This window comes from Ananas comosus, linkage group 16, assembly GCF_001540865.1.
Source record: "Ananas comosus cultivar F153 linkage group 16, ASM154086v1, whole genome shotgun sequence".
Lineage (NCBI taxonomy): Eukaryota > Viridiplantae > Streptophyta > Magnoliopsida > Poales > Bromeliaceae > Ananas > Ananas comosus.
Genome location: NC_033636.1, coordinates 10,078,332 through 10,093,867, shown reverse-complemented (window position 1 = coordinate 10,093,867; position 15,536 = coordinate 10,078,332). Strand labels below are relative to the sequence as shown.

The window sequence follows — 15,536 nt, the reverse complement described above, 5'->3', positions numbered from 1 at the left end:
ATTGGTAATAGAAAGGTTTAAGATTTAGAAATATTGCTAGTAATTTTATATGTTTAGAGAGATATGGGTGATAGATTTGTATGTTTAGCTACCGTTTGTTTTCGGATTAAGAAAAAATTTGTTATTTCAGGAATAGGGTTAAGTTCAGGGTTAAGATAGGGTTAGAATATTTTTTGTGTTAGATTGGGGGTTGGAGTTAGTCCAGTATTAAAAAAAATAATATTTAGCTGGAGTAGATGGGATAAAAAGGATAGTGGGTAAAATAGTATGTTGTCCGTACAAGCCAGCATGGATGAAGAAAAATAAGGCACTAAACTAAGTGGCTAGGCACGCTCCATTACTTGGAGATCTGAGTGAGGAGCATGGCGGGCCACTGCACGATCACGAAAGAGCCGGCGATTCTGGTCCGCGCCTGCGAGCCGACGCCGCGAGGGAGCCTCCAGCTCTCCTTCCTCGACCGCCTGCCGGGGCTGCGGTTCTCCGGAGATATCGTCTTCGTCTTCCGGCGCGGCGGCGGCGGCGGCGGCGGCGAAGATCCGGCGAAGGCCATAAGTGAAGGGCTGTCGAGGGCGCTCGTGCACTACTACCCGGTCGCCGGACGGATTGTCGAGCCCGCCGGGGGCGAGCTGGAGATCGAGTGCTCCGGCGACGGCGACGGTGACGGCGTGTGGTTCGTCGAGGCCTCCGCCGAATGCAGCCTCGACGGCTTCGGCGATTGGGATTCGAAACTGCACGCCGTTCTCGCGGCGCGGCCTCCGCCGGAGCTCAACCACGAGAACGTCATCTTCATGGCGCAGGTATGTACACACCTATTAGCAGCATAAATTATATTATTCTTATTATTATTATTATTATTATTTTAAGAAAAAGAGGGCATGGTATCCGCTTCATTCAATAAAAAAGTAAATTTAGCTATATGGGTGAGACAACTCAGATCTCTGAAAGGGGCGAAAAATAAAATTTATGAGTATTTTATTTTGGCTTCTAAAGAGTCGTTATTATTATCAATATAAATTTGTAGAGTTTGGTCGTTGGTATTTGAATTCCAAGTTCGAATCCTAATTGGTTCATATTTTTCATTAAATTTATTTTTAAATAAAATAAATGAAGTGAATAGCATACTATCTATTTTTTAAAATAAAAAAAAATTGTAAAGTTTTTAAGTAATACTAGTTTTGTTATTATGAGCTCCCCAATCCAAAGGCTATTAACGAAATAGCAAGATAATTGGACTGTTCCAACGCAAAGGATAAAAGAAAAAAATAACAAAGTAAAAAAAGAAAAACTCGGAACTGAGTAGACACTAGTTTTAATGCCATCATTAATTAGCCATTAATAGTACCGAAGAAGGTAAAATTACAGAGAGATCCATCAAATAAAAGTAATTTTAAGTAAAAAAAGCCACCTGAACTTCATTTTTTTATTAGAACTTCTTTAGCCTATGATTTTTTATTCTAATTTAAATAATTCTAGTTAGTTAATATTTGATTTTTTTTAAATTGAAAGTTCTATTTAGCTATGGTTTGTTTAAAATATTGATATATTTGGTATATAAAGAGTGTGGTCAAATATTTAAAATTAGGGACAATTGCTTATATATTTTTGAAAAATTTTCGATTTTCTTATTTACCCTTCTTAGAATGCTAATATTGAAAATGCCTTTCTTATGTTCCAAGGATTAAAATCTGTTAATGAACTATAATATTTCTATAAAATCACTATTTTGCACTTTCAAATATACCTTTTATTATCACCGATTTTTCTTATTTGCCCTTAAGTTAGGAGCACAAAAAGTTTTTTATTTTTTGGTCTTTTCAAATATACTCTTTTATTATCAACAACATTTCTTATTTGCCCTTAAGTTAAGGGCAAAAGTAGTATTTTAATTTTTTTTTAACTGTGTTAGATATTTAACTCATATTTAACCCAAGTTAACTTTACGGATGGTAACTGTATGAGTATTTTGAAATAATGGAGGAATATATGAGAGTTATATTGAAAAGAAAAAAAAAGAAGAAGGATATATAAAAATATTTCCAAAATTTTGAAGAATATATAGGCAATAATCTCTTAAAATTAAATACTACTAATCTTCAAATTTATTTTTTAAATAAAATAAATTACTTTATAGATCAAACATACTGTTCTAATAAATAAGAATTGCGGTCCTTACTGTTTATAAAGGACAAAACTGTCAATATAAGGTGGTACTACATCCATTATAGGATATTTTGGTAAGACACCTCACTTTTTTGTTTTTTTCTGGAATGAGACTTTTTTTTTTTTTTCCTTTGATTTTCTGTAATTAAGTAATTTTGGTTTATGTTGATATTTTGATTAGATTATAGTTGAATCTTTATTAGATTAGAATAAGTATTTTAAATTTATTAAGTATAAATTAGAGTAGAATTCTTAATTATATCACGATTGGATACGTAATAGGTGAGTATATATAGATATATGCATGTGAGAGCTGGTGCTATGATGTAGGAGGGTCAACGAGCCAAGTACGTTAGAATACGGTAAAAATTTGATATGAATAAAATATAAATAAAATTCGTATTTTAATTTTTAAATTCGTAAAAAAAATATGATTTATAAAGTAGATTTGTCAATAATTCGTATACGCGATTTATACGAAAATTTTACGTTCACATTTAGAATTCAGAATAATTAAATTAATTTTTTTATATTTATGCTATAATCATAAATAATTATAATTTTTATAAATATAAAAATTTGATATCAGAGTTTTTAGACTGTAAACTCGTCAGAGTGAATATCAAATTTCCCAACGGTCTAAAAATTTTAAAAATTATTGATGATATACCAAATATATTGGCTTTAATTTTTTGGCAAATAAAATTAAATTAAAAATGGCTAATAATTAAGAAAAATATTAAACTTAATGAAACCAAATACAAAAATTAAAATTTAATAGAGTTCCCACCATAAAATAAAATAAAATAAAGTTAAGGACTCTATTTCATCAAATTTCTAGATAGTTTTTTTTTTTTTTTTTTGAGAGAGATAGGTAGCATGCTACCCGCTTCGTTTATTTCATTTAGAAATAAACTTAACTGAAAATGTGAATCAACTGTGATTCGAACTTGAGACCTCGGATACCAACCACTAAATTCTTTGTCACATACTCTAAAAACGGTTGGTAAATTTCTAGATAGTTACTGCATGAACATAATTCTTCAGGTGACAAAATTCACATGCGGCGGTTTCACCGTCTGCATCACTTACAACCACACAGTCTTCGACGGTGTCGGCTCTGCCCAGTTCCTGAACGCCGTGGCCGAGCTGACGAGAGGTCTCGCCGAGCCGACGGTCACCGCAACCTGGCGCCGAGAATCTGTTCCGAGCCCTCCCAAGCCCACTACCTCGGCCCAAGGCCCAGCAGGGCCCGAGATACAATACACCTTCTACAGATTCAAATCTGCCGAATTCGACGTTTCCCTCCCCAGCATCAACCGAGTCAAGGACCGAGTCGCGGCCGAGACAGGCCAAATTTGTTCTACCTTCGATGTCGTCACGGCCATGCTGTGGCAGTCGCGCACGCGGGCCATCAACGTTGAGCCCGACGCCGACGTCTGCCTTTACTACATGGCGAATGCTCGCCACCGCCTGAACGAGCTTCTCTCGATCGACGGCGGCTACTACGGGAACTGCGTGTATCCCGTAGGGATCACCTTACCGAGCAAGCAAGTGGCGAATGGGTCGCTTGTCGCGCTAGTTGGGGTAATTCGACAAGCTAAACAAACCGTGTCCGACGGATTCTCGCGTGGTTAAAAGGAGAAGTAATGTCGAATTCGCGCGCCCTGCCGGACTATCGAATGCTGCTCGTTTCGGATTGGACTCGGCTGGGGTACTATGAGGTCGACTACGGGTGGGGGTCGCCGAGCTACGTCTTTCCGTGCGTTGCTAGTTCCGACTTCAATGTTTTCGGCAGGGCCGCATTCATCAAACCGCCGGTGCCGAAAGAGGGTGTGAGGCTGGTGATGTCCTGCGTCGAAGAGCAGCACTCGGCGACCTTACATGATGAATTGATGAAGTTCGCGTAAGTCCTCGCGCTTTCAAAGGTTGCGAGTTTGATGCCCCTGGTTTCTGGTGCAAACATAACCCGAAAAAAAAAAGAAGAAAAAGGAATAATAATTGTTTGGTTTAGGGAAGTATTTCCAATCTAGGCCATTGCAGGCTAGTTGCATATGTGCTTTTCAATCGCTGGATGTGTTGTAAACTTGTAATAAAGGGTGAATGGCATGTTTGATCCTTAAACTATGAGGCGTGTAATATTTTAGTATTCAAATTTTAATTTATTCTAATTTATGATTTAGATTTTCATAATTTTTGCAATGATCAAGTCCTATCAATTTGCTTTAGTTGATTAAATATTAACGTATCGTTAATATAAAAGCGATGGAATTGTTCTGTGATTGATGATACGCTAATAATTAAGATGTTATATCACTTTTATATCAACTAGCCATATACATTTTTTAGTTACCTACTGAATTGAGTAGAATAACTTGATTAGAATAATTTTGAAAGTTTGTATTAAAAATTTTAATAAGGTAAACTTTGAAAACCAAAGTGTCGCCTGCCTCATAATTTGAGGACCAAACGTGCAATTTGCCCTAATATAAATTAAACTAGAACAAATTTGTAATAGTTACTGGGAACTAATCATAAGTTTATTTGATCTTCGTCGCAATTATCCATCCAAATCAATGGTGAGTCGCCTATGGTAATCTCTTGGAAATTAAAGGTACACTATCATCAACCAAAATACACAAGTGAACTAAAAGGCCATATTAAATTAGGTTGAGAAACCGACCATCTCTATAGCAAGTAGCAAAAGGTTTGGTGGTTGATACCCGAGGTTCCAAGTTTGAATTCTAATTGATTCACATTTTCAGCTAAGTTTATTTCTAAATGAAATAAACGAAGTGGGTAGCGTGTTTCCTATCTCTAAAAAAAAACATATTAGGGCTCAGAAATGAGATTTTTGGATGTGATCTATTGCTTTGAAAAAAAAAAAAAAAAGGTTGAGAAACTTGGAGATCTTAGATTATAATATATCCTCAAATTTGAGAAAGACCACTTGAAAAGCACCCTACCATCTAAGGGTTTTAGTTAAAAATAAGTAATAATTGTAGATCGTAAGTGCTAACTAATTATTCCAAAATTACTTGCTAATAAGAAAGGCGCATCAATCAGATTTAAGAATTCAACCACGGCGTTTACGGGCTTTGACCTTCTTCAATCCACTTGAAAGTTAGTTCTATTGTTGGGTCTCATACTGTTAAGCCTTTTGTGGACTACAGTCCTACTCAATTTATTAGCCTCATCCAATTCAATTTTTTAGTCTCTGGCCTATTATCACGAGGAAGCAAATTGGGCTTATTTTAGCTCAATAATAAATAGCCAACAATAATGCATTTTTGTGATAGACAATTTATCTTACCCTTAAAAAATGACTCAAAGGTAAACATGAATTAGATCATCGTAGGCATCTACAACTTTTGCTTCAACTTCTGCTAACCCAACTTTTGTGTCAAAAATTATAACTTTTGTTTCAAACAGTATAATTATTATCTCAAACAGTATAATTTTCGTCAAAGAGTATAACTTTTATCTAAAACAGTGCAACTCCGTCTTTTTCTTCTTTCTTCTTTACTTTTTTATTTTTTTTGTAGCGGCCACGATAAATAATGATCTTTTGAGGAAAAAATATTTTTTATTTTTTATTTTCTATCCGCTCTCCCGTCTATTGCCACTACATGACACGCTTTCCTTTCCTGTCGTCCTCGAATTTTGTGGCACCCTCGTCGCCATCGCGGTCCGCAGCAATGCACTCCGCCACAGCCTCATCTCTACAATCTATGCCGTATCAGAGCCGGCGTCGGCGGAGGTGTAGGCGAGATAAGAGAGCGGAGCGTGACGTCAATATGGGGGGCAATGGAGGAGGAAGAGAAAGAGTGAAAGTTGGAGAAAAGGAAAAAATGGGAAGGAGAAAGATGAATCAGGAACGAAAACAGAAAAACAAATGGCTGGAAAAAAAGAAGAGAGAAAAGAAAAAGAGTATTTTGGTCAGTTTATTAAAAACTAGGATGAATCTATAAAATCTAAAATGATGGCTTATTTTGACAAAAACACAAATCCGATAAATGTTTTATAACAAAAGGCATAAAATACTCAGAGTTTAACCATGTCTTTTTTTATTGTAAGCTCTGGAGTTTAATTAATTAGTTGGAAGTTTCTTGTATTGAAAAAGGAAAAAAAAGAAATTAGAGAGATTTAGAATAAGTGTTTGCCGGTAAAAATAACATCAAATTATCATTGACAAAGCTAGTATTGCAACATGTATATCATAATATTATAAGATTCTCTCAAATATTGTTGATCGATAAATCATATTTAGTTCTTCATTTTTCATAATTTCTATGAAAATAACTAGATAATTTTAGTATCGGAGATAGAAGAAAAAAGATCAGATCAATTTATGAAGGCCAATTGCCATAGTCCAACTTTTGGACTAAGCTAAAAAGTAGGGAACCAAGTGTCACATACAACAAGACATTTTTGTGCATTTGTTTGACTTAATTAATTAATAAGGTTCTAATTTTCAAATTACGTACAATCTAATTCTAAGCAGTGAGAATGGTTCCATTCAACTTCATATTATAAACACTACACTAATTAATGAATATTAATAATTTTTATTTCAATCAACCCCTTTTCAACCCTACAATTTTTTGCTGATTTTTCATCTTCTAGTCTATGTTGCTTCCTCAGTTTGGGTAGAGATCGATCACGTCCTCTTACTATTTATCAACCACGTTGAAATAATGTACAACACAACAAGATCCATAAACAGTTTTTTNTTTTTTTTTTTTTTTTTTTTTTTTTTTTTGAAGTTCTTTATGTTCTTAAATGTTGTTTCTTCAAAAAAAGCTTTTATGATGTTATAGGAAAATTCGTAGATTAGATTTTTAATTTTAAGTTTTATATGATTTGAAATGTTCTTGAGTGATGTAGTAGACAAAATCGTAACAATAACTTTTTTTTTTTTTTTGGCCCTTTCTTTAACCTTGACTAGATCTAAAATCCACTCAGTAAGTAATTTTAATGCACCCTCTTTTTTTGGTCTTTTGCTAAAAAGGACATGTTCAAAATTTTGACCATTTCCAAAAAAGAGTTTACTTGCGAGGTAACACTAGCATAATAGTATGCCAAAAACAAATAACAAAGCCAAAGTGTATTATCACGAGAGTGTATTTATTTTATTAGGAACTTTAGAACAAAGAAGAGTTGTTCAAATTGAGACTCATGTGCATTGTCGCGGTGTGTGTTTCCCGCCGCCCTCGTGTTCATGGGCCCTACTTTTATTACCTCTGTTTTAATTAATTAACTGTGGCTTATCACGTATAATTGGTTATTGGATTTGTTTTATTCTATAGCTTGTACTCGCTACCATTTTTAATCTAATTATTCAGAGAGTCCTATTATTAACAAAGTCGCCTTAATATTAACAGATCCAGTAGTTCAAAGTTTGGATCATTTGATTAATGAACATCTCAACGAGGTGCTCTAATTGCTGTATTTTTCAAAAGACTCGTAATCGGAAAAGCTTTTCTTACACTTCCACCTACCAAAAATCGACTAGTTAACCATTATTTACGGTTCTATTTTTAATGATCTTCCTTTCGATAATCCGCATTCTTATGGCCTTTTACTATCAAGTTTTTAATTATTGGACGAGAAATTGTAGAGTTAGAATGATACTAGTCCCTTACGGTTGAGTGGTTTCCCTAGGATTGAGTGGTCCCCACTGAATTATAATATTTAATCCAATTGTTAGAAATGATTAAAGGAATTGATACAATAGTTAAAAATTTGATAACAAAAAGGGCAAATACTATTAATAGTATTCAAACCCAACTCTCTCTCTCTCTCTCTCTCGTGTAGAACTACTATGCTATCGGATGTATAGAAGATCTGATGTTTCCAATTTTTTGACCATTGGATTAAAAATTATACAATTAGGATGATTGCGGTTCCTCTAGAGTTGAGTAGTATTCCTAAGGTTAAGTAATCCCCACAGGATAATAGTATTAATTCAAATATTAGAAATGATCAAAGGGGTTGATCTAAGGGCTAAAAAATCGGAAGCACCAGATCCTCTATATTTCTGATAGTATATTAGCGCGCTCTACTCCTCTCTCTCTCCCTCTCTCTCTCTCTATATATATATATATTACATACTCGATTAAAATTAATTATAACTGAAGCTAAAGTCAAAAGGTCGGCCCAATTAGCACTAATTTTGGTTAACACCATGTCATCTTTTCTCCTATCATAATAAAACAGATAAAACTGAGTAACGCTACGCTCGCACATATACAAAGTTTACAATATTTAGGAACATACCAATGAAGCGAAGTTTAATTGATGAATGAGTGGTATAATTTATAAAATTAATTATCTTTATATTCCTTAAAATTTTTAGAATATCTCATTTGTTTTTACCTTTTTGTTTTAAATATATCCCTCATATATTTTATCGTTATTCAAAAATATTTTTACAAAATATTTTTACTTTTAGTATCCGTTAAGTCATCTTGGACCAAACCCGAATTAAATTTATACCATAGTTAAAAAATAATGAAATATTATTTTACCTATAACTTAAAGTAAATAATAAATATTGGTAATAGTAGAATGATATATTTAGACAAGAAAATATCAAAATACTTCTTTTGTCCCTAACTTACGAGCAAATAAAAAAAATTGGTAACGATAAAAAAAATATATTTGAAAAAGTAAAATAATAATTTTACAGAGATAATGACTGGTCCTGACAGTTTCACTAACAAAATTTAACTTTATGTATATATTTAAAAGACTTTAAAATTTTAAAATAATATTTTTAATATTAATTTTTTAAGAATGATAAATAAAGAAAGTCTAGAACTTTAGACATAATAATAATTATAATAAATTCTTAAAAGAAAAAAAAAAAAAAAAGCTGTCACCGGAGACAAAGTGTTTAACCCGGACATGTGGGCCCCACGTGTCCCCCTCACACGAAAAATTCTAGAATGCAACGGGTATATTAGTGACGTGGCGTAACAAATCAATCAAATTAATCCTTTTAAGAATATATGTCCTATCATGATTGTAAAAAAATATTTTTATTGTACTTTTGTTTGAAAAGAATGAATATGATTGACTTGTTATTAATGACGTGGTGCAAATGTGACAGTGTAGAATTCCTCCCCTCACACGGTCGTGGCATTACAACCACCAGCCTTATTTCGCCAACTCATCGCGGTCTCTTCTACTACACGAAAAACCAACGAACGCTAGTGAGAAAGAGAAAGAGGCGGCCAAAAGTAAGAAATAGATAGTCTCTGTACCNCCCTCACATTTGCGACCATAATGACAACGAGACAAGTAAATAATTCTCTCTCTCTCTCTCTCTCTCTCTCTCTCTCTCTTTGTTGAAGAAATTATTGCCTACACTAGGTGTAACTTACCAAAACAAAAAAAACAAAAATCTTATATACAGATTTAAACATTAAAATCTTTTTTTTTTCTTGTTCAATAGTCGTAATTGCTATTCTAGAAGTTGGAGATTAGAACTTTTTGTTTTAATTCCCGGCACGCTGATTAATAAATTGTCATATTACATGTTGTTAAATCGAAATCTAATTTATATGCATAACATTCAAAAGTCTTATCTATCGTTCTAGCATAATTTACTCAGAACAGAACCTAATGGATGGTTGGTATCTGAGTTTTTAAAATTTTTTTTCTCTAAAAAAACAAAATGTACCTGGTCCAGGCAATAATACCTCCACTTTCTCTCCCCCCACAAGGCTATATAAAAGGCCCCCGAGACCATTCTTAGTCCCATTTGTCCCCTCTCTCTCTCTCTCTACATCTCTCTCTCTCTCTCTCTCTCTAATATATCTCTTCTCTTTCTCTTTGAATTGTTAGTAATTAAAATGGGGAGAGCACCTTGCTGTGATAAGAGGAATGTGAAGAGGGGGCCATGGTCGCCCGAAGAGGACGCCATTCTCAGGAGCTACGTGGAGATGTATGGGAATGGTGGGAATTGGATCGCTTTGCCCCAAAAAGCTGGTAAATTGCTTTGCTTAATTAATGCTTAATTTGCTTAATTGTATATATTCTCCATACATATATGAAACCCCAGTTGTTTAATTTGGTTTAATTTTGTGTACCCAGTTCAATTAATTAACCACGTTTCTCCTTTATTAATTTGGAGCACGTACACAAAGTGTCTTTTCATTGTTGTTCGGGTGTTGTTTTCCGTGGTGTCTCTTGCATTAATTTCAACAATTTACAACCACCCCCCACACTTTCCTTTTCCTTTTTTTTTTTTTTTTTCTGTGATTTGTTTCTTGTTAGAATTAATGGTACGTACGTACATAGTCACCTGAACTTCAAATCATCCTAAATTTACTTGAAACTTGAGAAAAATTTTATAATGTTTCTAAAATTTAGATGTTCTAAGGGGTTCAAAATTAAGATAAAATAAAATGCTCCATTGTCAAAGCAAATGACAAGAAGGCTTATTGTACAACTACATTCTTTTTGGGCATTAATTAATTGAAAGCTATATATATATTTATGTATTTTTATATATTGCTATGATCTAGCACAATATTTGGGTCTCTTAATTCTCTCTCCATCTCACACAGTTTAAATTTCTCCTCTTCATGCACGTTTACTTATAAGTTCACACATATTAATTAATGATTTTTAGGCCTCAAACGCTGTGGCAAAAGCTGCCGCTTAAGATGGCTCAATTACCTGAGACCCAACATAAAGCATGGAGGCTTCACAGAAGAAGAAGATACAATCATTTGCTCTCTCTACAACTCAATCGGAAGCAGGTATATTAATTATATAACAAAAGAAAAAATATAAAAAGAAGATGAAGTTATCATCTTAACCAATCTGATTGAAGTTATTAATAAAATATCAAAATAGTTGTTTAATTGTTTCTAATAGTGAGTATATATATATACATGTATTCTGCTCTGAATATAGTATTTGAAATAATTAACGACTAATTTATTGCTAAAGGCTTTAATTTTATATTTTATGTTCAACCAAAAATACTTACTAAATTTTTAAAATTATGAGTTAGGTGGTCTATTATTGCTTCTAAATTACCCGGAAGAACAGATAACGATATCAAGAATTATTGGAACACCAAGCTCAAGAAGAAGTTCGCGGCCGGTCTCATTACCACCACCTCCACCTCCTCTTCGTCCCGCATCTACCACAGCCTGCCGACGTCGCCGCCGCTGCCGCCGCCGCTGCCGCTGCCTGATCACCTCCCAACCATCAAAGCTGAATCTTTCGCCATGCCCTCGGAGGACCTGCTCGCCCAAGTCTATGCATTCACTGCTCATCTGTCGCCGTCGACCGAAGAGGCCTCCGCTTCTTCGTCCTCGATCACAGTCGACAACAACAACAACAACAACAACAGCAACAACAACAACAACAGCAACAACAACAACAACAACAACAACAACAATAGCAGTAGCTATAATTGGTCTATCGATGGAAACGGAGGCGACGACGCCTTCTTCTTCTCCGAGCTCGGCTTCGGCTGTCCCATGGCTGGTGACCTTAACTGCTTTTCGAGCCTATCCAGCACGTGGGGTTCGAATTCGGAGATGAAGCCGCAGGGCGTGTACCAGAGTCTAACATCCTTTCTTGTATCAGAAATGCAATATAAAGAGATGAATTAGGTGATACAGTTGAAATGAAACAGTAGGCTAGTGTTTCTTGTTGAACCAGATCCCTTCTTTCTTGCTTTAACTTTGTCTTATGTAATAGAGCTTCTTGTAAATGCATAGAGAGAAAGATGGTGTTACAATATGCATGGATTATGGAAAAGAGATTTGGTCTAATTTGAAGTCATCGTATTAATATCCGAGTGATCAATCAAATAGGTTATCATTCGGAAAAAAATCTTAACACTTCCATATAAGCTGTTGCGAGTGTTTAGAACTGGTTCTGATATCATGCTATCTAAAAGATATTTATCTTAAAAGAAAAAAAAAAGTTAGAGCTTATTATTAATTGCTAAAATCAATTAATTACTAGTAATTAATTAAGTAATTGTTTGGAAAAGTTAATGAGAAGCATGCAGTCCAAGAAGAATTAGTGTTTGGACCTGGGCAATGAAAAGCGCATGAGTGTCATGCATGCTTCTGCTCAGAAATATGTTGACTGCTTCTTCACCTTCTGAATTCTCAGAGGTCACGAAGTTTGCATGGGATTGGGAGGTGAAGCATATATATATATATATATATATATATATATATATATATATATTTGACTCATTCAAAGCCAAGTAGAAGAATTAGAGAGAGATAGAGAGAGAGAGAGATAGGGGAAACGTAGCCATCAAGCGTTTTCAGAGCACAAGATTCCCATGATTAATTGGTTCTTACATAATTAGTTTGTGTATATTATTTAATTTGTTTATTTATTGATCTCAAGTATATATTGAGAAAAATCATATTATTTGTTTATGCTGAAAAAGCTTGTTGGGGTGGGGCCTGGACACTGTGGCCGTTTATATTTGTCAGAGTACGTATCAGCTTCCATGAAGCTTCTCTTCGCACGCCACTGGCGCAGCCTGGACCTTTTGCCTTTCTTAATTCTCTTTTCTTTTTTTTCTCCCCCTACCGTTTGTTTTTTTTTTTTTTTAAGAAAAGATAGCACGCTATCTATTTTATTTATTGAAAATATAAATTAGGCTATATGGACGAGACAGTCAGAGCCTCGAAGGGGTGCGAAAAAAAAAAAAAAAACCGCTATGGTAGGACGTCTAGCAATTTATGCACATAGCTTCCAGAATTTCAGCAACTCCTTAAATTTATATACCGCCACGAGGGAATCTAGTTGGATGCTTCGAAAGATCATATCCCCCTACCGTTTGTTACTTTGTTTCCTACGTTTGTAGCATTTGGCACGTTGAAAGATTTAAAAGTTATATATGCTATAATGAAAAGTTAAAATAAAATTTTGAGTTTATAACTGATTGTGTCTAGCACTGTTTGCTAAAGATTTGATAATTGATACCCGAAGTTTCAAGTTCAAAGTCAACTTGTTTCATATTTTTTGTTAAATTTATTTCTAAAAATTAAACGAAGCGGTCAGCTTGCTATATTTCTCTCTCAAAATATATTAAAAAGAAAAGCTCTAATTTATAGTTCGATTTTGCTACATGATCAAGGAAACTGTCTACAAAACAAAACAATATTACAGTATTCCTTCTTAAAGCGCAACTTTACATATAATTTACCAAACAGTATTATATCTGGCGGAAGAGCTCAATGGCCTCCTAGAGAGACACTCCGCTTTTATGTGATCATATTTAAATACAGCAATTAGGAGGAATGTGATATAGATATTTAAATAAATAATCTTAATTGTTTACTTTCTGCAACTAAAGTAAAAGTTTCAACTTAGCAATTAGGGTCTCTTAAATTTCCTTCTTGCTAGATAACAAGGAGTATCATTTATATCCTAGTTTGGAGTTATCCACAGTGTATAATACTTCATTTACTGTGATTAAGTAGTGCCTTCATGGTTGACTTGTCTCAATAATCGTGTAATCAATGGTTGGTTTGTGTTACTGATTGAAACCTTAGATATATTATTTTAATGAGACAATTTAGAATAGAATATGTAGATTCTAAAGTCACTTACTTGGTCATAGCTTGAGTATAATTTTATTTCATGTGCAGTTTTAAAAATTTTACTATACATTAGACCGAGTTAATAGTAATTTAGTTCATATAATAATGCCTCTGATTGCGATTACTGGTCGTAATAGTTTACTCGTGCTCTTGCGTACTGTAAACAAAAAAAAAAAAAGAAAAAAGAGAAAAGAAAATGTTACACTTGTGCTAGTAAAATAACAAAGTTCTCATAGTTTGCTTTATGGACTCAGTAGTTTCAATGAATTACAATTTGATCCTCTAATTTTTTACGTATACGCAACGAAATTTGCTTCATATATAACTTGGAATTTTGAGTTCTGTTTCATTAACTATCGATATTAGTTTATTAAATAAACTTATTTGACATGGCATATATATAAGACTTTTTTTTTTTACAACTTCAAACCAAGTAAAAGATGTGAAACAATTACTTTAAAGCTTAATTAACAGGGAGTAAGATGTGGACTTATATTAAAAAAATTAGAAGCTCAATGCGATTGAACCCAAAATTTGTTACTCTGGTATTATGTGAAACAATCATTGTACTTAAAAATTAGCTGCTAAAAAATAATATTTTCTATATTTTTCATTCCACAAAAAACCACTAAAAGTCGCACATTCTTATGTAGGCAAAGCCAATTAGTGCTTGTCCTCTTTCAAGGAGATCCAAAATAAGAAAAAACATATTGACCAAGGAAGGTGGAGAAAACCCCTTTTATGAACACACTCACCAATGAGTCAACCAAGGGGGACACACATATTGTTAGTCACTTATTATATTTTTTTTTTTGAAAAAGAAATATCTAGAAGGCGATCCTCCGTAAGAAATTCTGATATTCAGATCTACCATTCATACTGCTTTAAGATTCACAAGTTGCATACTTGCATGCGACGCACAATAAATTAGGACCTACATTATTTATTTTTGAGGTTTCTATAACATGAAGTTAATTGTTTGCATTTGCGCGTAATCCACATTGAAGAGTTAGCAGGCCAGCAAGTTTCCAAAGGTGATGTTAGGCTATACTTTTATGTACAAAAGGAACATTCATTGATCCTCTAGAAATAAAGAAAAAAGGGGATAAATGAATGAAATATTCAGATGACAAGTTCTCTGCTTGTAGCCTTGGAAATTAGGAGAGCATGACTTTGTGGAACAAGAACTGTTTAACTTTAGAAGAGTAGTAGTATATACCAAAACTGAGTGGGTCTTTTGGAAGAAGTATTATAGCACGAAATTTGGATTTAAAGCAAAGAAGAATAATGCGTCAAATTAACACGTCTTATCAGTAGGATTTTAGCGAGTTAATAATCGATAGTAAAGTATTTGTAAGAAACAAATTAAGAACTTTTTTATGAGAAAGTTTCGCCTTGGTCCTGCGGTTAGGATTACGTATGCGATCGAGTTGCCTAAGAACATGTAAGAATTAGGAAATTTTCCAATAATTTTTTTTTTTTTTCCCAGGAAGCTTTGATCACATGTAAAGATGAAAGCACATAGGTTTATCACCTTCAAATGTCTATTTTGATTGTGTATTTATGTTTTTACTAATAACATTCTTGTTCTCACTCCTTATTTAGACAACCACACTTAAATGCTAGTTAGGTCAAGCAAGTAAATAAAGGGACTTATTTGCACAAAAAGAAAAAGAAAAAGAAAAAAAGTAGCAATTAATTGAAATTGTGTGTCTTACTATTTGTTTGTTTCCTGCAGTGTCTCATTCAACTACTTTAGCACTTAAGCCACAATAT

General features: G+C 33.8%; 2 protein-coding genes across 2 annotated transcripts; both read left to right on the top strand.

Annotated features, from left to right (window-relative positions):
• LOC109722034 (acyl transferase 4-like) lies at positions 281-3,922 on the top strand. Its single transcript, XM_020249887.1, has 2 exons — positions 281-797; positions 3,208-3,922. Exons 1-2 carry the CDS (start codon positions 363-365, stop codon positions 3,796-3,798), a joined length of 1,026 nt encoding a protein of 341 aa, XP_020105476.1. The 5' UTR covers positions 281-362; the 3' UTR covers positions 3,799-3,922.
• On the top strand, positions 9,941-11,979 carry LOC109722005 (transcription factor RAX1-like). Its single transcript, XM_020249846.1, has 3 exons — positions 9,941-10,155; positions 10,802-10,931; positions 11,189-11,979. Exons 1-3 carry the CDS (start codon positions 10,020-10,022, stop codon positions 11,796-11,798), a joined length of 876 nt encoding a protein of 291 aa, XP_020105435.1. The 5' UTR covers positions 9,941-10,019; the 3' UTR covers positions 11,799-11,979.